This window comes from Primulina huaijiensis, chromosome 8 (assembly GCF_012295235.1).
Source record: "Primulina huaijiensis isolate GDHJ02 chromosome 8, ASM1229523v2, whole genome shotgun sequence".
In the NCBI taxonomy this organism is placed as follows: domain Eukaryota; kingdom Viridiplantae; phylum Streptophyta; class Magnoliopsida; order Lamiales; family Gesneriaceae; genus Primulina; species Primulina huaijiensis.
The window spans coordinates 20444529-20471555 of NC_133313.1; the positions used below are offsets into that span (position 1 = coordinate 20444529).

A 27027-nucleotide genomic window follows, 5' to 3' on the forward strand; every position below is an offset into this window, starting at 1 on the left:
TTAATCCACTGTTCTCAATTTCTGGCAGACGTAGACAAAATGGACCAGGTTGATAGGATCATAGGAACAATAGTCTTCCTTGTATAATTTTATTTGTACATACTTATAAATAATATTTTCCTACATATATATGATGGACTTTATACTTTATACTTTGGTCTATTAAAATTTTTCATTTTGAATGTAAATTGGTCAAGCATCTTTTGACTTTGATAAGTGAATGACAATTTTAGAATGAAGAATGTCTCACGATCAATTTATATATAATTACACTTTGAAAAAAATGTAATAATGATTAGTCAATAGACTCTCTCGTGCGCGCCTGTGTAAGAGGCAAATCAAGAGCTCAATTTACACCGGGTGCGTCGAATGTCATATCAATCAAGGCTAAATTGCCCACAAAGGTTCACCGACTATTGTTATTTTCTTGAATTTTGGTTTTCAAAAAATTCATTCCAAATCTTTCTAGATGCGATATTTTGGTGTCCATATGGCTGACTGCTGACCAACATTTGGTCTTTCGGATGGCGAGCTGTGACTGTCTATATGGAACTCGAGTACCTATAAATAGAGGCAGCCTCAAGTCTTTCAAGCACATCTCACACTCATTTATTACTTTCGACTCTCTTATCGTCTTTGCTCACTGATGCTCTGCTACTCTGCTCTAACTCGTGATAAAGTTCAGGTACTTCTTCAGTTCGTCGTCGTACTAGGTTACTGCTGGTTGTTCCGTTGTATCATGAAAAACAGTCGTCCAACTTGATCCTTGAAGCACATATCGGAGGTGACGAATCTGCTTTAAGGATATTGTACTTCGTACAAATATCAATTTGTTTTATTGTTTTTGTTTTTCTTACTATATTTTCTCAAGATATTGTTCCTTGGTTTTTGTTCGGATTTTTATATCACTAACAAAATNTTGTATTTTTTTTATCATCACTTCGTTTTTTAAATTCCAGAGTGTTAATTTTTTTGTATCAAATGTATGCATATATATTCAATGTTTATCTTTTCCCGTAGTTGCTGTTGAGCTGTGCCTGATGTCGTTGTATTCCCCTAATGCATTCCCGCAAATTCAGGGCTGATTGATTTATCACCGCCCTTTAATTCTTGAGTAAGAAAGAGAACACGATAAAGCCATTATTTGTGAGCAAAATATAACGTTAAACGTTGAAGCATATAATGTACATCATACATGCACACATATTGATCAGAATGCATGCAGATAAAGTACACGTGGCTTTATGAAATAACTCTACGTAGCAAATGTGACGTCGGGTGTCTGAATTTGGCGTGGCAAGAATTGGGAATAAATCTATAGACGGTGTTGTGTGGAGCGAGAATAACGAACTGTGCTCTTCCGCATCACTCTTCTCTTCCTCTGACACTTCCTTTATTCACGTCATTCCACTTGCCCGTTCCCTTTGCACTACGCATCCTCTCATTACCGGTAAAAAAACGAAGGGGAATTAAATAAAACAGAGAACAATGCTGGTGTCTCGTGAAACAACTGAAACTAATTCTTCCGATGGAGGAGCTGCAAATTTCCAACAATCTTCCTCTCGTGGTGTTCGATCTTCGTTTCCAATCACTCTCAAGGTAACAAATCTTAACAAGAAATTTGAGCTTTGAGTATATATACACTTCGATAAATTTCAAATTCTTCCAGCGAAAGGAACTTGTTGATAAAAAAGTGGCATTGATGGTAAAATGAAGATGCTTGAGCCGTAATCTGAAATATTTTTAAAACGTTGATGGAAGAAAAAAAAAAGTGGCCTTTTCTTTCTAAAAAAATACAGTGTTGATTCAGCTGTATAATGAGTGCAGTTTGCGGACGTTTCATACAAAGTAAAGCTGCCTGACTGCAGCGTGAAATCAAGAACCAGAGGACTACGAAACATGTTCACTGGAGGTCCCACGACATTGCCAGATTTAGAGAATCCGGTGGCGGTGATTCACCACCATCAAGAAAGAACAATCTTGAATGGAATCACCGGCTGGGCGGCACCAGGGAAAATTTTAGCCATCCTGGGTCCCTCCGGCAGTGGCAAATCAACACTGCTCAACGCACTCGGCAGCCGGCTCCACCACGGACACGGCCTTACCGGAAGTATCCTCTACAACAACTTATCAAAACCGGTGACTAAAAAAACCGGTTTCGTGACACAAGACGATGTGCTATACCCGCACCTCACAGTTCGGGAGACCCTTGTTTTCTGCTCATTACTCAGACTCCCGAGTTCAGTACCCAAAGAGGAGAAAATATCTGTCGCCGAATCTGTGATCAACGAACTGGGTTTGTCGAAATGTGAGAACACGATAATCGGCAACAGCTTCATCCGCGGGATTTCCGGCGGTGAAAGGAAAAGAGTAAGCATAGCGCATGAGATGCTGGTAGACCCAAGTCTGTTGATCTTGGACGAGCCCACTTCAGGGCTGGATTCAACAGCGGCGTTCAGACTAGTGACGACTCTTTGTGGGCTCGCAGCGAAGGGGAAGACAGTGGTGACATCGGTGCACCAGCCGTCGAGCCGTGTTTACCAGATGTTTGATGATTTGCTTGTGTTGTCGGAGGGAAGGTGTATATACTTCGGGAAAGGGAGCGAAGCAATGGGTTATTTCGAAAGCATTGGGTTCTCGCCCAGTTTCCCCATGAATCCTGCTGATTTCCTGCTTGATCTCGCTAATGGTACGTTGTCTCTATTTTCTCTCCACACATTGATTCACACACTACAAAAAGATCATTCTTTTAAATTCTTTAACAGACAGGTAATATGATAAAGCAAGACTTGGAACTTGAATCTCCTTATTTTTCTTTTTATTTTTTCTGGATTGGGATTCCTATTAAGTTTCCAATTGAAGTAGGTGTTCGACATTAATTTTTTTTTTTTTTTGGAGAATTTTCTTCAATTAATTGACATCGGCAGAAAAGTCTGATGACTTCGAAACAAATCAGTCTCGCAAGTTGGGTAGATATTGTTTCGCAAGTTGGAATCAATTTGACTTTGGGACCAAATCCACACTAAATTTTAGTACATAATTATTATATTGTTAGTAAATTAATTTATCTGAATAAATTAAATTAGGTAATTGAATGAAGGGTATTTTTTTTAAACCCTGATCAAATATATTGAGGAGGTCATCAGATTTATTATACAAATTTTCCCTTGAATTCTTTAAATAATAGATTCAAGAATGGTCGTCAATAAAGTAATAGAATTTGAATATTTGAGAAGATTGATTTCTAGTAAATACTATTTTGATTTTTTTAATAAATAGAGTTGTTGGTCGGAGACAGTGTTGATTCTTAAAGGTGCATTTAGATTAATTAATTTGAAATCCGTGATTTCGAATTTATTTTCACTCTTAAATAATTTAAGCAGAGAAAGCTCAAATCCATTTCTACCTGCACTGTAATTATATTAATAAGAATGTGTTTCAAATGACTCCAATATTCGAAGGATTTGAAATACACATTTTTTTTATCAGTATAATTGTATTATAAATAAGTAGGAAAATGAATTTGGATATTTTTGCTGCATAAATTATTAAATCAAATCAATGAAAATACGTTTAAAACCCATGAAATTCGAAATTTTCTATCCAAACACAAATTTAATTCTTTATGGTCTAATTTGTTGAGAATTGAGATGGAAAGGAGATACTTTTCGGTTGGAATATTAAGTGTACAACATAGAAGACTTATAAGATCATGAATCTTCAGTTAAAAGTGGAACTTTTTTTTTTTCATCTTTGCCTCACCACGTGTCCCCTACCTGCAAAGCTTTTGGGCCATCATGCTTTGCTTCTCACTTTTGTGTTGAATGGTAATGTTTGCATGAGTTATGAACTTTATTATGCGTTTGGATCGATTTCAAACTTACTCTATATCAACATAAGTTTCAGTCCATGGGTAATCCTGTACAGTCGAAGTTGGACATGACATTGGGAGCTTTCGACGATTGAGAATACCCTTACTAACTTAAAGGAAAGAGTTAATACCATAGCGTAGAATATATCAGTTGAGCCCTTTACAGGGAAAGTTTCTTTCTGGCTCTCTGATAAATTGTTATGGTTGTTCTTACGATTATTTTTGAAATCAAATCTTTCTATCTAAATCATGTCCATCGATGAATTTTATCGATCAACAATCCAAATATTACATCCTTAGTATTAAATAAGCGACTTGATTTCACAAAACTTGTTGGATATGGATTCAATTAATAATGGATTGTTTCTGCTTTGAAATTTGATAACTATTTCACGGTGTTTAATCCAGATATTTAATGACTTTAAATCTCATACATGAATGGATACATATGGGTTTTCTTAAATTTGAGGCTGATTTATATTTATATTTATATTTATATTTAAGTTTGAAATATCTGATTGGTATTATCTTTTGAGAGAAAAAAGTTGAAAACTTGGAGGTTGACCAATCATCATATCTTTGTAGTGGAAGTAGTTTGAAAGAGACAAGTTATGGTTCTCTTAGAGAGTAGCATCTTATTTTTTCATATAAAAATCTTTAACACTTGTAGTATATATCAATATAATACTTACATAATCTTGAATTGGATTGTACTAGCTTCCCTTAGCTTGTGGTCATCCTTATTTAATATTTTTTTGGTATTGACATATTAATGTATGCATCTCATCTCTTCAGAATGAATAGACCAAGTGTAACAACAATATTCAAAGCCAACTCATTCATATTATAATTTGCCGTAAAATTGTTAGAATTCGGGTTGTCAGTGGTAAGAGACTTCTATGGTCTCAGAGAATTTCGAGGGTTTTGAACTGAGAAATACCTGCCCACTTCTGCTGTGACCTAATTGAGTTCATTTGTGATAATGAAAAATACTGAAATTTTACTTTGTTAGGATACCATCCAATAACTATAAAAGTGGGTTTTGGCATATGAAGTGTTATCTACAAGATTGTTGACGCAATTTGTTCTCAAATTCTGCATGATTGATGTTTAATATGTTCACTTTCATTATAACCTTTGGACACTTTATTCAATCTTATTGAGTTGCACCAAGTAAATTCTCTTGGTGCACTTGAAAAAAATCTGTAAGAGCAACACGTGTAAGAGTTTTATGCAAAAGGAAGTCCTCTTTTACTAAAATAAACTTCGAAAAATCATGAAGGAAGTTGTAATGGTGGGTCAAATCCATCAGCAGCATAATGTTGAGTGGACTCCCCACTTGAACACCACCACTAGACAAGTTCTATTATCTTCCCTCTTCTACTTATTGCTCATTATACACCCAATAGTTGATGCACACTTGAACATGCGCAGTATTTCCTAGTATATATTTCATCTAGTTGAAAATGACTTTAATTTTAGTACACTATTAAATAAGTTGTGAATCTCTTTCTTTTTATTTTTTATTTTATTGTAACTATACACGCAAAGGGGCCACATTGATTTTTTAATTCAAGCCACTCACGAACGGAAATCAGATGCCAGAATTCTTAATCATTACTTTAATGCTTTATCTTACCATACACCACAAATATAGCATGCTTTAGTTGCTCATACAGTGTAATATGTTGAAAGTTGATATGCCAATTGGAATATTGTCACTCAAGCATCTGAAGTATGCAGTCTCCTGGCTTTAGGCTATGAACATGACATTTGCTTTTATACGGACTTTTAAACTTGTTTTTGTTGCAAAAATTGTTTACATGGCCAACATATAGTGTTAAAAAATGGGGTTTCAAAATCAAGGATGGATCCAATGGGGGACGACATTTCAAAATTCAAATGGTTGATTTTTTTAAATCACGGGTAATATATAAATGGCTTTTGTTACATTATCTGATATGTGTTTAATCCACTTTTATGAACGTAGGGGTATGCCAGCTTGACGGTGCAAGTGAGAAAGAAAAGCCTAAAGTTAGACAAGCCCTTGTATCCTCTTACAATAACTTACTGGCTCCACGGGCGAAGTCGGCTAGTATGGATACCCCACATACAGCGCCCAATGAGCGAGTGATTGAAACGACTAAATATTATGGCTGCACTAGACATTTTTCCACATGGTTTAATCAATTCAGCATTCTCCTCCAAAGAAATCTCAAGGAAAGAAAGCCTGAAACCTTCAAATTTTTGCGAGTTTTTCAAGTGATCACAGCTTCGTTACTAGCAGGTTTCATGTGGTGGCACTCAGATTACCGGGACGTTCAGGATCGCCTCGGCCTTCTCTTCTTCATTGCCATTTTCTGGGGAGTTTTCCCATCCTTCAATGCTGTGTTTGCCTTTCCTCAAGAACGAGCCATTTTCATTAAGGAAAGAGCTTCTGGGATGTATACATTGTCACCGTATTTTATAGCTCGGGTTACGGGAGACTTACCTATGGAGCTAATCCTCCCCACACTATTCATCTCCATATCGTACTGGATGACAGGGCTAAAGCCTGAGCTCTCTGCTTTTGCACTTACTCTTCTTGTTGTGCTTGGTTATGTGCTTGTTTCTCAGGGGCTCGGCCTTGCACTAGGTGCACTGATCATGGATGCCAAGCAGGCTTCAACAATGGTCACTGTCACAATGTTGGCATTTGTTTTGACAGGAGGGTACTATGTACACAAAGTGCCGTATTTCATGTCATGGATAAAGTATGTTTCCACTACATTCTACAGCTACAGGCTTCTTATCAATGTTCAATATGGAGACGGGGTAGGGATATCCACGTACCTTGGTTGCTCATCTGGAAGACAAGACAGAGCAACCTGCAAATTTATTGATGAGGACATTCGAGGCCAAATCCATCCTGCAATGAGTGTAAGCATGTTGATGATGATGTTTGTAGGATACAGATTATTAGCCTATATCGCATTGAGGCGACTCAGAGCTTAGTACCGAAGAAGTGAAATGCCACAATTACTTATTTGTAGGAGAAGCTGAAGCTGAAAAGGCGCTGTGAAGGGCTCATAATATCAATGAGCTTTGGATTTGAGTCAAGTTTACTTCTTTAGCTTGGACAGTCAAAAGTGTGGACAACTGTAAGAGGTGTCGATGGCATTTGAAATAAAAAAATATTCAGAAATTTTAAATAATGAGAGGCTCAATCTCATTAAGTCGGAAAATTTTTTGGTAATTGCTAAAACCTGGACGGATCTTCGGCAAACTCTAACAAAAAACTTAGAATTGATGCCTTGAGATCTTCGACCTTAACCTTACTTTTTGTTTCAAATACACCTTTAATCACGCTAGTGTAGAGTCTCTCGAGCTGTGGAATGCTGTAATCTTTTGACTGCTCCACGAACAGATTCTTGATTGACTCGATTCGATTGGAAATCTCTCCATCAGTCATGGAGACGTCCTGGGAGACATCTCCGGTCTCGTGATCGGTATTTTCATCACGCATGTGAATAGAATTTTGATGTTGGTGCTGAACTACACCATTCACCTCGGTATTTTGCGACGATTTTGGTGGAGCTGAATCAAGCAGTGATCCCTCTTCTGCTACCAAAACATTGTGCCAACGAGGTCCAATATCACGCATGTGAATAAAATAAAACAAAGAACAGTAAGTTCCTAAAAGGAAAATCACTTAAGTGCGCACACTTGAAAATTAGTGCCAAGGCACATCTTTGTGAAGAAAATCACATAATATTTAGTCTTTGAAATCCACGTAGAGTCACAGAGAATAGTTGATAGGGATGAGTTTTACTGAAGTAGAAATTGAAAGAAATATGAATTGCAACCAACAAAATGATGAAAAATACGGTAACCATGTTAGTTTCAGGACTAATTGATATGCCAGGGAGTGGAGAGAAGTCAAGCAAATAAGGCCGCCAAGTTCCAAAATTAAAAGGAAAGGAATGATACCTGCATGATATGCATCCATATGTTTTTTAGGTCTTTTGACCCCTTCATAGTCTTGATCTAGATTAACTTCAGGCTGGGCGTTACGAAGACGTGCACTAGCCCTAGTCATCTGGACAACCGGAGTTTGTGGGAGTGCAGCTTCCCTGGCATCATCAGGCAGGGTGATAGGACCTCCTTCATCAGAGATTTTGTCACAAAATGCGACCAGGGAGGGGTCCATCTGGGATAGCATACCATGCACCTGAAAAATGAAATGCTTTTTTAAGATAAAGGCTTGAACCTGCACAGGGAAAATTAAAGGAGTAAGTGGTAGATGAGCATACTGCATCTCGAAGTTCATGAGCTCTGCTGACAATCCTTGCCCCATTGTAATCATCTCCATTGTATTTCTAATCAGAGCCACAGAGCATGTAAGAACAGGTCCAGTTCTATTGTACGAGTAACGACATTTATTGACAAGGTAAAACTAACAAATGGAGGGAGCAGTAAATCTTGCAAAACTAAACAAGCAAATCGGTTCACAAATTTTTAGATCAGCATTTCACAAAATAATGAACTGTTTGAAAACAAGGAACGAATGTATGCCAAACTTTTATAAATAAGGTTGGGTACACCAGAAGGAAGCCCTGGAAACAATACCCATTCAAGAGAGGCATACTGTTTCAAGGTCGATATCATCAGTCACACACCTTGGCATTAGTTAAAATGAGATTGAAATCCTCTAGGAAGGCTTTACAAGTGATATATTTTCCACTGTCAACACGCTGCAGCAAAGTGGCCATGTCCATGGGATTCTGGATTATTGCACGATAATTTGGTGCATCTTCATCCATCACCGGATAACGGAAGACACTAAAGCGCTTATCATATAGTATCCTATAAAGAAGAGGAAGAAATATTTAAGAAGACAACTTTGAGAACATCATGAAAAGCCTACTCGAAGTTATTGTGATAGTCAATCTTGAATCACAACTGGTTTTAGAGAGACAATTGTATCAACTGCAGATATAAATTGGACACAGAAAAAGAGTCAAAAAAAAAAAAAAGAGTAAATAATGGCCACATTAGAAACACCACCAAACTCCATGATTTCAGAAGCAACTGCAAGCATATATAATACTCGGTGCTGTAGCCAATATAAAGCATACACAGAAAATTGATACAGAGTCTTCGTTCCTAATGAGAAATTCACACAAGGGAGTCTTAATTTCATGATAAATGAAGTGGAACATTATGTCGATATATTCTTGCCAGAAAATTACAGAGATGACGCTCAGAAAAGAAAGATATGAGAAGTATACTGATCAAATTGATTTAACTTTTGGGACATAATACATTAGTACCACTTCTAAACCTACACAAAATCAAACAGAACACCCATATTTTATCACCTACATTGTATATAGATCACAAAGTGAATGCATTCAAAGCAACATGCCACAGACACAAACCATTGAGATCAAGTAAAAAACAGAAGCTAACCGATTACAAACATCACGAAAGCACATGCGCAGTCGACGAAGTGCATGTCCCTGAGTTTCAGCTTTTGCTCTCAATTCAGAGGCCTTTGGTCCAGCATCGACTTTTGGTGCTTTCACAAGTTCAGGAAGGTCTTTGGATCTCAGAGAATCTTTTATTACATCCTCGGATTGAACTGACAATGCAGCTTCAATGAGCCGGTCAAAGAACAAATATCTGTCTTTGGAAGATGGTGCCGTTAAATGCAAGCTGTCGGAAAGAAAAAAAGCAATTATATCAAATTGGAGCTTAATTTAAAAACATCTTAGAGATTTCCAGTATGAAGAAGAATGATAATCTGGAACGATAAGAAACCATAATTTTTATGTTAGAAACGTGGGAAATAATTATCTGATCAATTGTTTATTAAAAAAAACACAGTCCAGGGAAAAACAAGCAATCTCTGGGTATGAACATAGGAAAAAGCATATAAAAGCCTCGAGACAGTTCTTCAAACTTCATGATACAGAATAAAATAATCATCTGTCCCACGAGAAACTTTTTTGACTATATTAAATTTAACCAAAGCAAAAAATGCTACTTAACACAAAAGGAAGTTTCACTCTTCCCCTCCACCAATTTAAGTAAATTCCAGACCATACTTGAGTCCTTTTAAAAGAGTAAAACAATGTACATGAACCTGAAAAGGTAATTAATCTGTTTGACATTGGATTCTCGGAATTCAGCTATTCCAATACCTAGAAGTTTCTGATGTTAAAATGAATAAAAATATTACAAAATCTTATAGCAGGAAGGAGAAAAAACGAACAGTTTAACTTCTAGCAAACAAACAAAACGTCTGCATTTGCATGCTCAACAGACTTGATACAACTGGATGTTGCGATGTGATTTTCCAAAATACGTACACATTGCGTTCAGAGAATATTGAGGATGAACTATCGCATATCTCGGCAAGTGACATTGAGGATGTTCCAAACAGCAATACAGGCAAGTCTGATGGTAATTCTTCCATAAGCGATCGAAGTACAGCCCTAAGTAGATCGTGAGCCTAAACAAAATACAAACATTATACTCATAAGATGCTGATCGAAAAAAAACCAAAGAGCCGCAAAAAACAGAAACATATAAATCAACATCCACTCACACTCTCCCACCACAGGTGAAATTGAGGAAGATAGAGTATTGATGGCATAGTTCTTCTGGCTTCACCAAAAACGTGCACCAGTGCTTCCTCGGGAGTTTTGGCCCCAGGATCAGAAAGTAAAGAAGGCAATGCAAGAGAATGAACTGGAAATTTCTCTAGTTCATGTAAAACTGCAGGCCCTATATGATCCTGCAAAACTAGTGCAGTAAGTACGCGTAGTTAAGATCAAGTTACATTAATTATCTATAAGAAGAAGGAATCAAAACATTTACCAGTCCAACACCATCATCACCACAAAGTAAAAGCTTAGGTCGATAGACGAGGGAAATTGCAGAGCAATATGAAAGCATTGAAAGCTTGGTAACTTCTGATGAAACTGTTACAGCAGGGAAAATGTCAGAAATAGTACTCATGACTCTCTGAAGATGTCTTTGTAAACAGGATGTCACAACAGGAGATAGTGGCCTCGAGTTGACAATGGAGCCTCTATGAGCAGCAGGAGTGATTGTGGACATCGCTTCGACAAAGTGATACTTATCCACCTTTACTGAATCAATGTCAATCAAGAACTTGTCATCGCTTGTGTAAACTTGTGGATATCTTTCACGAAAAGCACGAATGGCAGCTTCAGTACATAAAGCCTTCAAATCAGCTCCACAGTATCCCACACAACTGGCTGCAAGCTCCAACCTTAGCTCAATTGAAGGAGGTTGCTTCCACTTACAAGTATGTATGTCCAATATTTCAGCTCTTGCTTCACAGCCAGGCAAGGGGAAATTGAACTCACGATCAAATCTCCCAGGGCGCCTCAAGGCTCCATCGATGGCATCAACTCTGTTGGTTGCTCCAATCAAGACTACTTGCCCACGAGAATCTAGGCCATCCATCAAGGCGAGTAAAGTTGATACAATAGAATTATGAATTTGCTCTTGTTTACTGGACCGAACAGGAGCGAGCCCGTCTATCTCGTCAAAGAAAATTATCGAAGGCTGATTTTTTTGCGCTTCTTCAAATAACAGTTTCAATTGTCTTTCAGCTTCACCAACCCATTTACTCAGGACATCAGCACCCTTTCTCATATAAAAACTTACTTTCTGCCCCGCTTTTGAAGCAGCACAAGCCAATGCTCTTGCAATCAATGTTTTCCCTGTGCCAGGAGGACCACATAGCAAGACTCCCCTGGGCGGGGTAATGTTGTAGCTTGCAAAAAATTCCGGATATAAAAGAGGGAAGAACACCATTTCCTTCAGAGCATCAATATATTCAGAGAGACCACCTATATCATTAAAACTCACAGGCTCATCAATTTGTACAGGCTGAATATCAGCCCCTCCCTTGGAACTAGGACCAGCGGTTTGAATACCGGAAGTCAAATTAGAAAGGCTATCATTTTGATGAACCCAACCAGATGCTGCATTATTCAATCCCCAGGCTGTCATTCCATGCAAGTCTGGTCCCCCAAGCAACCAAGGCGCTCCAAATCTCCCGCCACCTCTCCCCCAAGGTATTGGAGGACCTTGATCAAGCTCATCCACTAGAAGGGAATCATCAGAATCATCAGCTCGTGTCATGCGATGACGTTTGTGAACTCGTGACCCTCCTCTTCTCCCATCTCTGCCCACTTTGCTTCCCATTCCTTGCTGCAATATTCTTCGTGGAGAGCTTGGCCTATGTTTACCCTCCTCAATAGAAAGCCTGCGAACATCTGCACGATTTCGGAGATCATACCGTCGTCTACCTTCTTGCTCTTCACCTTCTTCATCATCACCATCTTCTTCCCCATCCTCGCGATCATCCTCGCCAGCACCTTCATCTTCACCCTCCCCATCATCAGCATCCTCCGTGTCATTTGCATTTTCTGGAACGTCTCCCCTTTTCTCCTCAGATGAACTCTGTTCCTCATCAGATTCCATACTTAATGCTTCCCTAGAATCTACTTCTCGTTGAGCTTGAAGTCCACCCCGACGAGGTCGAAGTCCTTCACGACGAGGGGTCAATTCATCTTGCCTCACATTATTATTGTTTATTCGTTTAGCAGCTCTGTGAAATCTAGGAATCTGAAACACAGTTGCTCGTATTTTAGCACAAGGAAAAAATATCACTGCAATACAGAGAATATTGAAGCTATAAAAGCAGTTAAAATCAGATAAATGTTATGGATTGCAAAAATATTTCATCAATGAAAAAATTACAAGACTTACCATTAAATCATTGTCCTCTGTTCCAGAACTATCAGTGTATTCTTCAAGACTCATTGGAACCCTCCTTGTCCTGGTAGAGCGCCGAAGATTTGTAGCCGCTGACTACAAGAAGAAAAAGTCGCACATCAATTTTCCAATTTTTTTTTTCAATTTGTGAAGCACTAGTTTATAATAAGAGACCAGGAACAATGCATTGATCAAGAATAGCAAGTGATAATTTGAGTTTGATTCTAATAAACTAAAACACATAATCCACTAATTGTTAAATGAGAAGCTAATATAAAAGGTTACATACATTTGCATTTGATGATCGTAATGGGTGATTTCCAGGACGCAACATCTTTGCTATCTGTACAGCTGCTGTCCTTGTTTTAGTCTTTTTCCTCTTATTTCGCAAGATAGCGGTGGGACTATAATACAAGTATTGGCGACCACAAAACTTCGGCCTACTTTTAAGCCTATCACTTGTACGAACTGGCCTAGAATCAGGCCCATCCTCTTGTACCGATCTTTTGGAATACATCAGAAGCAACTAGCGCCTTTACATGAACTTCAAAGAAAGCCGAAAAAATGTTAAAAATTGAAAGACTGAAACACAGAAGGCAACATCTTTTATCACATTTGAAGATTAAAAGTGACAAACATATACAATATGGCTGCAAGAAGAAAAACACTACACCATGTAGTGTTTTAAATAACTGTCAAGGTTCACACAACAAAAATTACTGTGCAGTTAAGCTATAAATTTTAAGAGTGGAAAAATTAACAACTATAAATAGGATCAGGGAAAAAAATTAAACTTATGGGCAAATTCAATTAACATAAAATAGTAATCACATCTTGTTCTCTATATTTCCATGGTTTTAAATGTTTTTTTTAAGTTCGTCTTCATTCACACATTAATTGAACCAAGTCACCAAGAGTTAGAAAATAAGCTCCATCGGGTTCTCCTTCCTTCACCCTGGTGCCACTAAACTCCTAGGCTTAGTTTGGGAGTTGGGATTTGGAAAGCGAAGAATGAAAAGGAAATGAAATTTTAAAAAAATGATTGTATGATTTTAACGGGAGGAAAAGAAAAGAAAACTTGTTATAGATTTAGAGTAAATGTGGGTGGAAATGGAAGGAAAGCTAAAATTTCTCTCTTCTTTTCTCTTCCAACTTCCAAATTAATCCAAGTGACGTAGATAACTAACGGTGATGAAAACTGGGATACACACTTAAATCCATCCGATCTGAAAGCAAGTAAAAAAATTTACAAAATCTGAAATATCGTGTCTGGATGGCTTAAGTCAAGATCCATTAAAAAAATGATTTTACACCCAATTTCTCTCTAGAAAGGCAATACATGCCAGTTCAAACTTCGTTAATCAACTACTCAACCCATAAACTTAAAAATGAATTAAACACTTCTAAATACCTATTCTAAATGAATTACAAAAAAATACAGACAAATTCAACGCTCTCTAAAATCTAAAAAAAATAATGAAAGGAAGCTTAAAGTCCACATACAACATTTTACTTAACAGCAACTTGAAATCTACCTACCAAATTTATATTTCTTCTCCAATTATTGTTCTATCACATGCAATAAGCTTTTCAAAACCAGAATTCAGTTTTGTAGTAGTGCTTAAACAAAATAGGTGATAAAGTGTCGACTATAAACCAAAACATGAACAAAATAATAAAAGGAAAAAACCGAAAATACATAAATGACCAAATATCGAACCACGAATTCATGCCCCATGACAATGTAATCTGTAAATTTTCGTGCATGCGACGCACAATGAATTAAACAAATCAATAACAAACAGATATTTCAGAAATCTAGAGCTGAAAAACAAAATCATATTAAAAAATACGTGTGATGAATCAAAATCAAACAAGAAATTACCTTCTGTGATTTCTAGCGATGCTGCGAAAACAGGTCGAGTGAGAAACTGAAGGAAGCAGGGCAGGCGATACAAAGGAAGAGGTTTTTAGCTTGGTTATATGTCTTTTATTTTATTTTTGAATATTAATATTATATAATATGTTTATTTTTTATTTTGGGTTGGGCTTCATAATGCTGGACCAAATTTCAACAGGCCCATTACGTGTATAATGACTAATGAGCCCGATCAATTATCATCTTTATTTTTAATTTATTTATTCATTTGACAATTTATTAAACAAAATGAAAATTGTTCAAAAAATAGAAATATAATTTCTAATTAATTAAATAAATAATTTTAGATAATTATTCCGAATAACTTAAATTTTTTTTAGAAAAAAGAAAGCTAGAGCCCATAAAACAAGAAATAATAAAAGAAATAAAAATAAAGATAATGTTAAATTCCCCTTCCTTAACTAAAAATTATTAAATATAAAAATAATATATAAAAATAGTAAAAACTATTAAATATAAAAGACGAATATATAAAAAGACTTTGAAACTATTAAATTAAATTAATTAAACATAAAAAGGAATATTGAAAAAGACGCATATAGATTTGACCGTAGAAACCGCAGAGAGAAGAAATTCAATCATCATAATTCACATGATTCTAGCCTTCGGTAAAAACCTAGGTCGGCCATTGGTATTTCAGTGAGAAATGGAGATACAAGGCTAGGGCTCACGGCAGCTGCAATGCGTGGGGAGACTGGAAATCGCGAGGCCCGAGACTGCGGGATTTCTGTGTGGATCCATACCTGTGACCACTGATGAATTTCATGATATCTCCTCGGTCGCCCTGGTTCCTTCTATCCATACGTATGTATACGGCTGAATTACCGGAACTTCGTGTTTGCCTTTTTTTTTTTCTTATATGCGTGTTGCACCCTTCTTTTGAAATACGTGCCAAAAATGTTTTATCTGCATAATTCATGTGGAAGTTCGAATTTTTACTTTGTCACAGTGAACTTGAAACTTAGCTGCGTTGTCATTTTTTATTTGATTGATTATATATCAGAATTCGTATCTCTGAAATTGGACCAGAGCGAGTGTTTCTTGATGAGTAAACTGATAGAATATAGTGGCTTTTTCTGTAGGAATCTAATTTTGGTAAATCTTAGTAGTAGAGGTAATTGAAATGCCTTCTTTTTTTGTCTGGAGGTTTAAGAGTGGTGGTTGTTATTTATGTGCATCTGAGTGACCAGGCTTTGAAAAATTGGGTCTTGACACCTTTTAACATATGTCATTAGCTACAGTTTTGTTTATACTTTTTTCATTATAGATTTTTTATCATTTGGATTTCAGTGCATATACGACCTTGATCAGTTTTAGGCATTTGGGATTTCTTTGTTAAAAAGATGAAATTTACTGTGCCACTAGTGGGGATCATCTATGAGTCACATCTTGTTGTTTATTGGCATTTCATGTTTAGGGTAAAGGCTCCAAGGTATCAGATGATTCCTACAGAAACGGATCTGAATGCACTTCCTTTACTTTCAAGTATTCCAGATAGAGTACTCCCGATTGCAGCTGCACAGTCAAGGACAAGCAATGGTATTCTTTTCACTTGCATGATCAGTGTCATTTAAGAGTTTGCCCCTTATTCTTTGCTGGATCAGAAACTTAAAAATAAATGGACGGATGTTGGTGGTTGACTATTTTCTGCGTGTTGATATTTTATGACCTATGTTTCATATCTGTTACGTGAATGTTGTCTCGCATCATATATGAAATATTTGGTTTTTCTCATCAGAAGATTTCCTGAACTAAAACTGACTTTTCCACTGACCTGCCATTTCAGGAGGGCAACATAAAAATAGTGTAGAATGTAAATGTTTTATTCCCTCATTTTCTTTTATATATATATATATATAATTCCTAGATAATCTAGTATATATATGGTCTCCTGATAGAACCTCAATTTTCTGGTTTTAGCTTTTGCATTAGCTCATTTAACGTGATTGTATGTTTGATAACCTCTAGTCGATCATTGAAAACCTTCATTCTCCAACTGCTTATTCTTCGCTAATATGTGAATATAATCGATTTTCCGAGACTGGTACAAAGACCTCCAGATTTAAGGGATAGTCTATTTACAACCTTCTGGAATTTTAGGTTTTTTTCTGAGAGTGGAGTAACCGGTAGATAAGTAAATCCTCTAAAGATAATAGTCTCTTGAAATATTTATCTTTGTGCTACTGCTGGCAGATTCAGTGGCAAGATGAACCGGTCATGTCAAATCAAGTCTTATGAGGAAAGGTGAAGCACTTGCCGTACCTGGTTTGGTGGAGCATGGAGATGAGATTGATGTAATTGCCCCAACTGATATTTTAAAACAGATATTTAAGATACCATACTCCAAAGCACGAGTGTCGATAGCAGTTCACCGTGTTGGACAGACAATGCTGGGTGAGCGTTATTGCAATTTGTAGTTTTCTGTCTAATGCTTTTCTCAATGTTCTTTGCAGGCCTGTTGCTGAAGAGGGAGAAACACTTGTTCGAAGACATAATCGTCAGCCAAAATGTGTATATATGTCATTGTTTCTGAATTTTGCTATGCATTCGGTAAGAATGGAGGCTTATGATTGCCCACCTAGTCACAATTCTTCGTCAGACGAGAATTTTAGATCATCTAATTATCCTGATCACTACATGTCAAGTCAATCTTTGGACCATCCGGCGCATGGACATGCATCCTTAGAGAGTTATGGTATTCGAGGGAAAGGCTATGTCCATAATCAGGACTTCAAGTCGATGAAAAAGAAACTTTGTTTTGGGGGAAGAAGAAGAATAAGAAGCATAAAGATCTTGATGGTGTCAATGAGGTTTCAGAAGTTAAAGAAAAGCCGAGGCACCCTGTGCAAGAATCTGAAAAGTACTGAAGAGCTGGTAAAGATGCATTCTTAAGGATGCTGTTTTTGGCAGTTTCACAATTTCCATATGCTTCTCGGTAGTGACTTGCTCATCTTTAGTAACGAAAAATATGCTGCTGTGAGCTTGCACTTGTGGGACGTGTCAAGGAAGGTGAGTGTTCAACATTGAAATGGAACTTGTTGTCACCTCATATTTGTACACACTATATTTTGGTTATTTGAAATTCCATATGAATTGCTATCAAGTATGTGTATTTATTGAAGACATTTTCAGGTCACGCCATTAACCTGGCTTGAAGCTTGGCTTGTTAACTTTATGGCCAGTGTTCCGGAATTGGCCATCTGCTATCATCAGGATGATGTTGTTCAAGGTTATGAACTACTGAAGCATAGTGTGCTAGAAGATTACACTTGTTCTTCTGTTATACAAACTCAGAGGGAGCAGAGGAAACATGAAGTATCGGCAAATGATACAATCAGGGAAGCTTTGTCGCTATACGAGTCACTGGGTGACTTGCGAAGGCAGGAGGCTGCATATACTCACTTTCAACTTGCTTGTCATCAAAGAGATTGTTGCTTGAGGTTTTGGGTGTCAGATCAAATGAACAATTTGGCAAAAGTTGAAAACAGCGTGGTTCAAAAGGTAAAGCAGTATGCTTCCCTAGCCGAAAGGAACTGGCAAAACTCCATGGATTTCTATGGGCCAAAAACACACCCTGTGATGTATCTGACTATTCTTATTGATATGTCAGCTTTGTCTTCAAGCCTCTCAAATTACCTTCACTCTACTTCAGTATGTTATATCATATATGTGTTCTTTTCTTCTTATATCCTCTGGTTTGAACTTATATTTTTGTGTCTTTTTAATTATTTTATTATACATCAACTCTTATTTGGAAATATATTATCATGATGGACTATCACAAGAAGACAGCCACAAGAAGATGCTGTATTGGTGACTATCAATTTCTGACCAGTGCTTTACCGCGTGCTAAGTAAAAATTGCATCATTTATTTATGAAAAGAACTTGTGTCGGATTCGTTTGGATAAACTTTCAGCTGTTTCTAAACCTTTTTTAGTGTTTATACTGATTTGTTTGGTTCGTCTACCAGCTGCTTGACTCTGCTCTAACTAGGCTGCTCGAAGGGCGCCATTTATCTGAAGAAACATCACCATCACCAAACGACCAAAATCCAAAGGTCTGTGCTAAATTTTGGGGTCAGCTTGCAAATGTTGTTGAAGAGTATGTTAGCCGCACGTTCCACAAAAACAAACAAATTTCCATCCAACATTCAGCAATCTCCATCTGGTAAATCTTCAGATGCTAAAAAACTCACCGAGCTATATAGAATGTCATTGAAGTCCTCTGATTTTAGCCAGTAGTTAACAATGCAGAGGTTGTGGACATCATAACTTCCATTGTTATCCCAGACGATGGAATAGTTTTTCGTCGATGTCGTGAACCATAACTTCATAGGAGAATATAGGACTGGTTCATCCTGTAGCGGAATCCAAAATAGTTCAGAACTAAAATCTGCGTGATGCTTATAAGTCGTGTTAATGTCATAATGTGTATACCCAGCTCTACATGGGCCTTATGTATGCTGCATATGTATCACACTGTATCATAAAAATGTGGGTAAATATATATAATGTTTTTTTCCCATTGTAACAGACAATTGGTCTAACCGTTGTTTAAATTTCTCTCATTAAATATTTCAATTAATTTCGTTGTATTCATCTCATTCCAATTGATCAAAATAATTCCCTCTTGGCCAATGACACCCAACATCCCAAGTTGTTACGAAGTCTTGAGTTGAGACTTTGTAAAACCTTTCTCCCCAAAAAAAAATTTGCCATCACAGTACAAATTAACATTCATTTGATAATTAGACCGACAACAGTAGGTAATACATGCAATTATTTTTATGACTAATAACACAACTTATTTGTATAACTAATATAATAGCACGTCCAAAAAACAAGCAATGTATATCAAACAATGTCAAAAAATATAATTATCAAACTTCTTCTTTAACTTGTGTGATATTTTATACTGCATCAAGTCACATGCAAGTGTTTTCTAGAGACCAAATTTAATCCTAGCTCATAAAAAGACTCAAAGCTGTGGATTTACCCAACTGTTAAAGCAAATCTCCTAGCATCAAAGTATTTTGAAGTAAAATGTAAAGTTAGTAAAGAAACCGAAAGGTTTCGAGAGCAACAAACAACAATTCTTCAAAAGAAAAAGAAACGAACGAATCATTCCTTGCCGAGACTACAAGCCACACCACCTTTCACTTTAATAGATTCTTTTCTTGATCTTGCAGCTCAATCTTGAACTCATCTCTGCCCTATAAATACCTTGGGGTTTCACCCACAACTTTCACTATCTCATATACATCCTTCAAAGTAGTTTCTACGACCTCCGAACGAGCTGTGCTCGAATCTTGCGCGTGTTCGGACATTGGTAATAAAGACCGAACAGAAAAGTCATTGCCCTCCATTGATTGATTGCTTTGTGCAGGAAGCTTAGTTGCCGTGTGGTCATGCAATTCGTGAAAAAAGTGTTGCCTGCAACATACGTAGCATATATAACAGCTAAGCTTCCTTGCACATGGCTATCTATGGGTGGCCATGGCTTTTGTGTTTGGTTTTAATCTCCTATGTCTTATGCAGCACATCGTTTGTCTGAAGTAGTATTTGTTTGTCATTGTTTACATATTCAAGAAAAAAAAAATTTCAAGTGCAATGCTGCTTGACAAATATTTCTCTTATTGTTCGAATATTTATGTCATTATTTCTTTTAACCAAAAAAAAAAAAAAAACATGTGCAATTTTTTTAAAAAATTTATCCAGATGGCCCTGTTATCTCTAGCTGTGTAGCCTAGAAAAAACTGTGATGTTCGATAATTTAAATGAACACAAGTACTCGAGGATTGCCATTTATTTATCAGACATGCACACAAATATTACTATACGACATAATTTTTTATTTTCTTTATTACCATCAGATCTCTGATATTGCATATTATACCAATGAAGTAACAAGAAAGTGAAATGGGTTTATGTTTCATGAGGATGGAAGCGAATAGGCAGGCCATAAAAAGGTGAGGCGAAGCATAGTAAGCATCTTCTCAGTCGGAATATCCTTTTCAAGTTTGAACCTTCTGACCACTTTGTGCATGAAAACCAACACTTGTAGCCTAGCATACTCTTTTCCGGGGCACATTCGGGGTCCTACACCAAAGGGTACAAACGTGTAAGGAGCCAGTACACTACCCTCGAATCTTGATGGATCGAATTTCTCGGGATCTGGGAGGTGCTTAGGATTTTCACGAGATTAATGCACCGTCCAAAACGTCTGCAAGGTGATCAGTAATGAGAATATAGTAAAAGATTAGTGTATTATAATGTCATTTAACACGAGAGTTGGATTATATTTACTTATTTTCCATCCCTTTGGGATGGGTAAAACCAGCATAGGTGAACTAAGTTGTTGTATCTCTGAAAGCCCCTTGAGCAGGAGGCATTAGACTGAATGATTCTCGCGCAACACTCCAAGAATACTTCATCTTCTCTATGTCTTCACATGTCAATAGACCATTGGGACCTTTTGTTTTTGCTATCTCCATTTGTTCGGCAACAAGACACATTTATGAGCTTATGCCTTGAATTGAATATAGAGAAAAAACCATTCTTGGCTATGTCACAAATGTGTCAATACCTTTTAAAGCCTCTAGCTTCGTAAATATGGGGAAGTTCTGCAAGATAATTCATGACAGAAGTAACAGCAGAACTTGTGTTCACTTGATATAACTGGCCATCTTCATCTGTCGCAAGCAGCGTTTTCGACGACAGATCTCGACCCTCAGTTTCCTTGCACTTGATCAACTCGTGTCTCCTCTTCTTGATGATCTTCATTAGCTCTAAGCTCAACGAAACGATGTTGAAGACAATGAACACAATCATTCTTGATGAAGAGACAAATCATTCATAAACCAATATAAGCTGAACATTTTTTCTAAATTTGCTATTGTAATGGTGTTCTACCTTTACATGTATCAGAGCAATAATTTTTTAGTTAACATCATGTTTGAATATAACAGTCTCTAAAATATTTAACAAATTGAACTTCATATCTATACATTAACTTTAATTATTGATGGATAACAAAAAATTTCAAAATTTATCATATTTGTAAGAATTTTTAAAATGAATTAAAATAATGTTTTTATAGTATACATTTTTTTATAATGTTATATGAAAATTAAATTAAAAAGCCTAAAAATGTAGATGTAACATGAGAAGGACCTCATGCTGACTATTTGAATTTTGACTCTTTAGTGGAAATTGACGTGTTCGGTTTTGGGTTTGAGGTATGGCAGAGATTCGATCGGTGGTTGAAACGAGACCATGCGTTGCCCTCCGCAGCCAACTCTTTTTTACTACTGTGTATTCCGTGACATTTTACGTATATTCCAAGATATATATGGAAAATGATAAGATTGTCAAAACAACATTTTACCAAATCCCTGTCAACATTTCACCAAACTTCCATGCAAAAAAATCAGCATTTCACCAAACTTCCAAGCAAAAACACATATGTCAGTACTTGCTATGAAGATATCACGATCTTCGACAACTGTTTGTATATAAGATTATAAATTAGGCTCATTTTTATTTTCTGAAAATTTAATCAAAGTTGAAAAAAATACATGCTTGTTTGTTAGCGTGACCTCCTTCACTTTAATTGCCCCTACATTTTCCACGCTTAGTTTTTGCAATAACTTATTACATCCAGATGTCGACGGAGATATGGGAACCAGCTCGACCAACAAATTATCGCTAACAACATAGGTCTGGGATGTGATTTCCGTCTCAACATTTGATATTCCTCGCCCCTCCACAGAAGACGCCACAATTGTTTTCACTAACTTCAGCTGCCAGTTGTTGTAATTTGGAGTCTTGGCAGTTGGGAATTCTATTGGCGGTGAACGACAAGCACCTGTAAGAGCCTGTCGTTTCAGGAACTTGGTTTACGTCGGGGTTGGTTTGATATGCTCACTGATGCAACTCTGCAAGCTGATGTGCAAGTTGAGGAGGCAACCAAAAACTCGGTCATCTTAAATCAAGTTTACTTTTCAACACCCACTCTTAAACTTGATTTATTAAATATATTTTTAATTTTCTACAATGACTTCAAATTTATACCAAATATAAAGAAAGTTTTGTTACTACGTGTTTAAATTAAATTATATTTTTTTTGAATTTTTATTTAATTGTTTTTAAAAAATCAAAATCAAGTTGAGTAAAGTTGATCGGGTCGAGTCGGGTTCGGGTCCAGAGTTTTCGGGCTGGTTTAGATTTAGGTCGATTCGGGTTGAGCAGTTTTTTAATAATATCATGTGTCAACTCGACTCGAACCCACTCGAATTAACATCCCTAGATCTAGGTCGTCTTTAAACCATTCACGCTTCAAAACATATATAGTGAGTATGTGTATAAACTGTGTGTGGGTTCCTCCTGGTTAATGCGTGCATGCGTTCTTGAGAGTTGATGCGTGTGTGGGTTCCTCTTGATTGTTGCGTTCATGGGCTCTCTCGGGTTGTTGCGTGTATAGATTCCCGAGGGTCAGTGCATGCGTGAAGTTTGATGGTTGCAACGGGTTTATATACAGATTCTGGTGGGTACTGAATCGACGTAAGGGTCTGCGTGCTTTGGTTGCAGGATGCAGGCGTGAGGTTAGAGGTGCTTGACTTGGGGAAAATATGGAATGAGTGATTTTTAAGAAGTTTTTCATGGTGCGTGCGAAGAAAAAATATAAGCTCTCAAGACCAGTGTTGATATAGTGGAGATAATAATCGAATTTGAGGTGTTACATAATGGTATCAGAGACAACATTTTCTAATACGGTGTAGTTTGGGGACGAACCAAGTATAAGATGGTGGGCATGTGACGCTCGAGACTGAAGAGGGCGGAGAGTGATATTTAGTGTCAAGAGGTTACACGGATAATGACCGGCTTATGGTATGTTTCTAGGCGAAACGAACATGAATGAATCGATCTCACGCTGAAATGAAATGAATTTTAAGACTATAATGGGTTTTTAGGTATTTTTAAATTTTATTTTGATTTTTCCTTTAATTAGTTGATTCCTTTTCATACTGAGCTTGATAATTCAATCAGTAGCTGTAACAAAACATATAGTTTGAATTTGGATTGATAAATTTGAAAGTAATTATTTTATATCCATTTGTTTGTTAATTTGTGTATTTGTTTGTTTGGAAAATCACTTGACGCTTAAATAGTTATTTTTTTAGTCACTAAAATGAATTTCAAATTCATTCTAATATGAAGTTATTTCAAATACTATCTTTAAATATTTTCTCAGATTCAAATCTTTTCATCAAAACGCAACCATAAAGTTCACAATTTCTTACATAAAAAAAACAATCACCAAGGTAAAATCAATATCGCATCCATAACACTGTCCAAACTATATGTTCTCAAAATAATGATTTGCCAATTGCCAAAAGCATACTAAATTATNTATATATAGCTACAAGTCAGGAAAGCAGTCAAATGAATCACTATAGGAGAAGCTTGTGTCTTCATGATATGATAAGGGATGATTAATTACTTCTCTATCAAAGCTTTTCCAACCGTTAAAACTATTGCCAAACTCGTTTCTTTCATCTTCGAATCCTTCATTTTCCGCAACCCCATGCTCGAAGTTATTATTATCATTCATCGTTGGAAAACTTGTAGAAATCGAAGGGCTATCGAGCTTCGGAAGCTCGACCATCGGATTCTGATCAAAAGGGTGGACAGCAGCAGTTGTCCCTTGTTGAAACCGATGAAAGCTCGTTCCACAATTATGCATAATTGTGCTACTACTTGGAGTGCTCGAGAATATTGATGTTGCCATATTTTGATTAATGGCGGTGTCTCTGGTGTAGTAGTTAGGGTTGCTCCAAGCTTCAAAGCGTTGGTTTTGGGTCGGATTCGGCTTCATGAACGCGCGACAAACCACCCATCCTTCTTCCTGTTTCATAAATTTATGAAATTATAGATAATCATTTATTTAATATTTTAAAATTTATTTTAACTATATGCTACATCTGAGGAGGATAATTCAGACATTCATAATTTCAATCTACCCTAGTATACTACTCCGAGCTAGGGTGTGTATGAGAGTGAACATTTATCGATACCTGTGTAAGTGTAACCATATTTTGACATAATAAAGTATAAAATAAAACATGAAATTTATTTATGAAAAAAATAACCCAAGCACAACATTTCACATATAAAAGTTAATGTCTATGCCCGTAGTCGAGTGCCTAGAATCACTAGTATATATGTATATATAAGGTGCATGAGTGTGCCCGTACCTGCTGAGGTTCGTGTTCAGATGTTTGGAGGCGATATTCGTGCATGATCCAATCGGTTTTCCGTCCGTTGGGAGCTCGTCCTTTGTAAAATACCAGCGTTTTTCTCATTCCTATGATTCTTTCGTTGGACAGCACTGCCTTGTCCCTCCCTGTGGCCTTCCAGAAACCTGCGGTTGTTGCCCTGTTGGTTCGAGTCCCCGTTGGGTACTTTCTGTCTTTGTGACTGAAGAAATACCACTCGTTCCGTTCTTCATGTCCCAGTTTGCACTTGTCTGAGTAATTAGCTATATACATTAGTTTTAATTTCAATCTGCTAGACTACAAGATTTAATATTTCGAATATCATGTTAGAAGTATTTATAAAGAAATGCCAACTATATAAACAAGGCAATTGTTACATTTGTTCGAGTTTGGTTTAGGTTTCATCAAAAACCCAATAGGAAATTACAATTTTTCTTTCCTAGTTATTATTCACACAAATGCAAATTTAATTATAATTTATAAAATTTTATTTTACAAAATGTTACATTATTCACATGCATAATAAAAACATATCATTTGAAAAAAAAAAATTTAAAAATAAATTTTTACCCGACAAAATTCATCCCACAAATTTTTTTCTCCAATCTACTTTACTTTCCTAAAGCATTAAAAACAAAACATATTCACAGTTAACTTTTGCATGTGCTTGATTACACTGGTTTTGTTACCATATCTTGGTAATCGATTCAAAAACCAATAAAAAAAAAGAGAGAAAGGAATTCAAATTAATTAAGAGTATTTAAGATAAATCACAATATTCATTCATTATTATTAATTAATCATACAACTCACCTTGAATGTCCCAAGGCTCCATTTTATAGAGATCAATTTCAATTATCACATCAAGATCGATTTTCAAAGAGCTAATCTTTCTTTTGAGATAGTAGCCGACGAGTTCTTCTTCTGTCGGGTGGAATCGGAAGCCCGGAGGTATACAAGAATATTCCATTTCCTACCAAAAAGAAAATAAAATTGACACAAACTGTGTTTGCAGAGAAAGAAATGTTTAATAAGCACGCACCCGGAAGATATTGTGAATATATGTTTTCTTGTTTAGGTTATTTGTAAAGTTACATCGATTTTGACAGACATTCCCCTTAATGAAAAATGTCACAAAATTGAAGAGAGTGAAATTCACACAACTCTGCAATATGTATAGTGAATTTGCCATTATTCATTTCATACGATCCATTCGTGAGCTTAATGGAATGACATAAACATATGGTCCCAAAAATGATTTCTACACGTGCTTGAAAATCGAGATCCGTCAAACAAAATACGACCCGTGAGACCGTCTCACACAATGTTTGATAGTGATCGAATTCATGAGACAAGTATATCGAAGACAAAAGCAGGAGCTAGGCTGGTTGTGGCCGTAAAAACTGACTTTTTTTAGAGTAATGGGGATGTTCGATCATTTCCTTTTGAGTGCATTCCACTACACCCGATATTATTCTTGTTGCATAAATTAAGAATTGGGAAACATCATTTAATGTATAAATTAATATATTATCTATATTTTTATACAAGTCACCTAGATAAATATTAATCAAATTTCGGTCTCTTGTTTGTGTTAGTTTTATTTCATAATTAAAATAACAAATATTATTCTAATAATGGTATTAGATGTTAAATCTATACTATACATTTGTGTCTTAATCTCTAGGGTTTTTTTTTTTTAAAAAAATATTGAATTCGTGTATTTAAAAATTATAGTACATGGTATGTATATTAAACAAGTTATATATATGCATGGATGAAAAAAGATTTAATACTCGAACATTCAATTTTTTTATGTATTTAAAGTAACATAGAAACTTTTAATTTTTTTTCCCAATTATTTGAGTAAGAAGTGATTTGCTAATTAGCTTCCATGTCAGAGCGAGTTAAGTTGTGCTAATCATTTTCTAACTATTTTAATTACTTTAAACAGAGCTCAGTATTAGGCATGGCTTTGAATTCTCCAAGTTTGGCAAGAAAGAAAGAATTTTTTAAACCAATAAAGCTAATGGAAATTAAATAAAATCCTCTGGGAGATTATCCATACTAAATCGCATATCTAATAAATGAGTGACACTTCATCGATACTCGTACAAGTGTGCAGCATATCAAAACTATAT

General features: G+C 36.2%; 4 protein-coding genes across 14 annotated transcripts; 2 read left to right on the top strand and 2 right to left on the bottom strand.

Annotated features, from left to right (window-relative positions):
- The first annotated feature begins 1187 nt into the window (after positions 1-1187).
- LOC140982743 (ABC transporter G family member 25-like) lies at positions 1188-7065 on the top strand. Its single transcript, XM_073449415.1, has 3 exons — positions 1188-1599; positions 1828-2689; positions 5862-7065. Exons 1-3 carry the CDS (start codon positions 1489-1491, stop codon positions 6863-6865), a joined length of 1977 nt encoding a protein of 658 aa, XP_073305516.1. The 5' UTR covers positions 1188-1488; the 3' UTR covers positions 6866-7065.
- On the bottom strand, positions 7008-14682 carry LOC140982742 (ATPase family AAA domain-containing protein At1g05910-like). 4 transcript variants are annotated; one of them, XM_073449413.1, is made up of 12 exons: positions 14556-14642; positions 14391-14419; positions 12960-13214; positions 12665-12766; positions 10736-12520; positions 10464-10652; positions 10225-10367; positions 9323-9568; positions 8530-8716; positions 8164-8229; positions 7841-8081; positions 7008-7471 (listed from the first exon to the last, which is right to left on the bottom strand). In XM_073449413.1, the coding sequence occupies exons 3-12, from the start codon at positions 13185-13187 to the stop codon at positions 7110-7112; spliced, it is 3549 nt and encodes a 1182-aa protein (XP_073305514.1). In that variant the 5' UTR covers positions 13188-13214; positions 14391-14419; positions 14556-14642; the 3' UTR covers positions 7008-7109. The 4 variants fall into 4 exon arrangements, 3 of the variants coding, with proteins under 3 accessions (XP_073305514.1, XP_073305515.1, XP_073305513.1); XM_073449414.1 differs by lacking the exon at positions 14391-14419 and having other exon boundaries at positions 12960-13203; positions 14556-14682; XM_073449412.1 differs by lacking the exon at positions 14391-14419 and having other exon boundaries at positions 14556-14653.
- A 479-nt stretch (positions 14683-15161) lies between these two features.
- Positions 15162-19160, top strand: LOC140982248 (uncharacterized). Of its 8 annotated transcripts, none has more exons than XM_073448688.1 (7): positions 15162-15413; positions 16027-16148; positions 16803-16903; positions 17063-17618; positions 17742-18260; positions 18581-18667; positions 18864-19160. In XM_073448688.1, exons 4-7 carry the CDS (start codon positions 17535-17537, stop codon positions 18879-18881), a joined length of 708 nt encoding a protein of 235 aa, XP_073304789.1. In that variant the 5' UTR covers positions 15162-15413; positions 16027-16148; positions 16803-16903; positions 17063-17534; the 3' UTR covers positions 18882-19160. The 8 variants fall into 8 exon arrangements, with proteins under 8 accessions (XP_073304789.1, XP_073304792.1, XP_073304786.1 ...); XM_073448691.1 differs by having other exon boundaries at positions 17742-18110; XM_073448685.1 differs by having other exon boundaries at positions 15162-15417; positions 18581-19160.
- Positions 19161-24030: 4870 nt separating this feature from the next.
- LOC140982161 (NAC domain-containing protein 30-like) lies at positions 24031-25873 on the bottom strand. Its single transcript, XM_073448578.1, has 3 exons — positions 25700-25873; positions 24866-25137; positions 24031-24516 (listed from the first exon to the last, which is right to left on the bottom strand). The coding sequence occupies exons 1-3, from the start codon at positions 25854-25856 to the stop codon at positions 24031-24033; spliced, it is 915 nt and encodes a 304-aa protein (XP_073304679.1). The 5' UTR covers positions 25857-25873.
- Positions 25874-27027: the final 1154 nt, after the last annotated feature.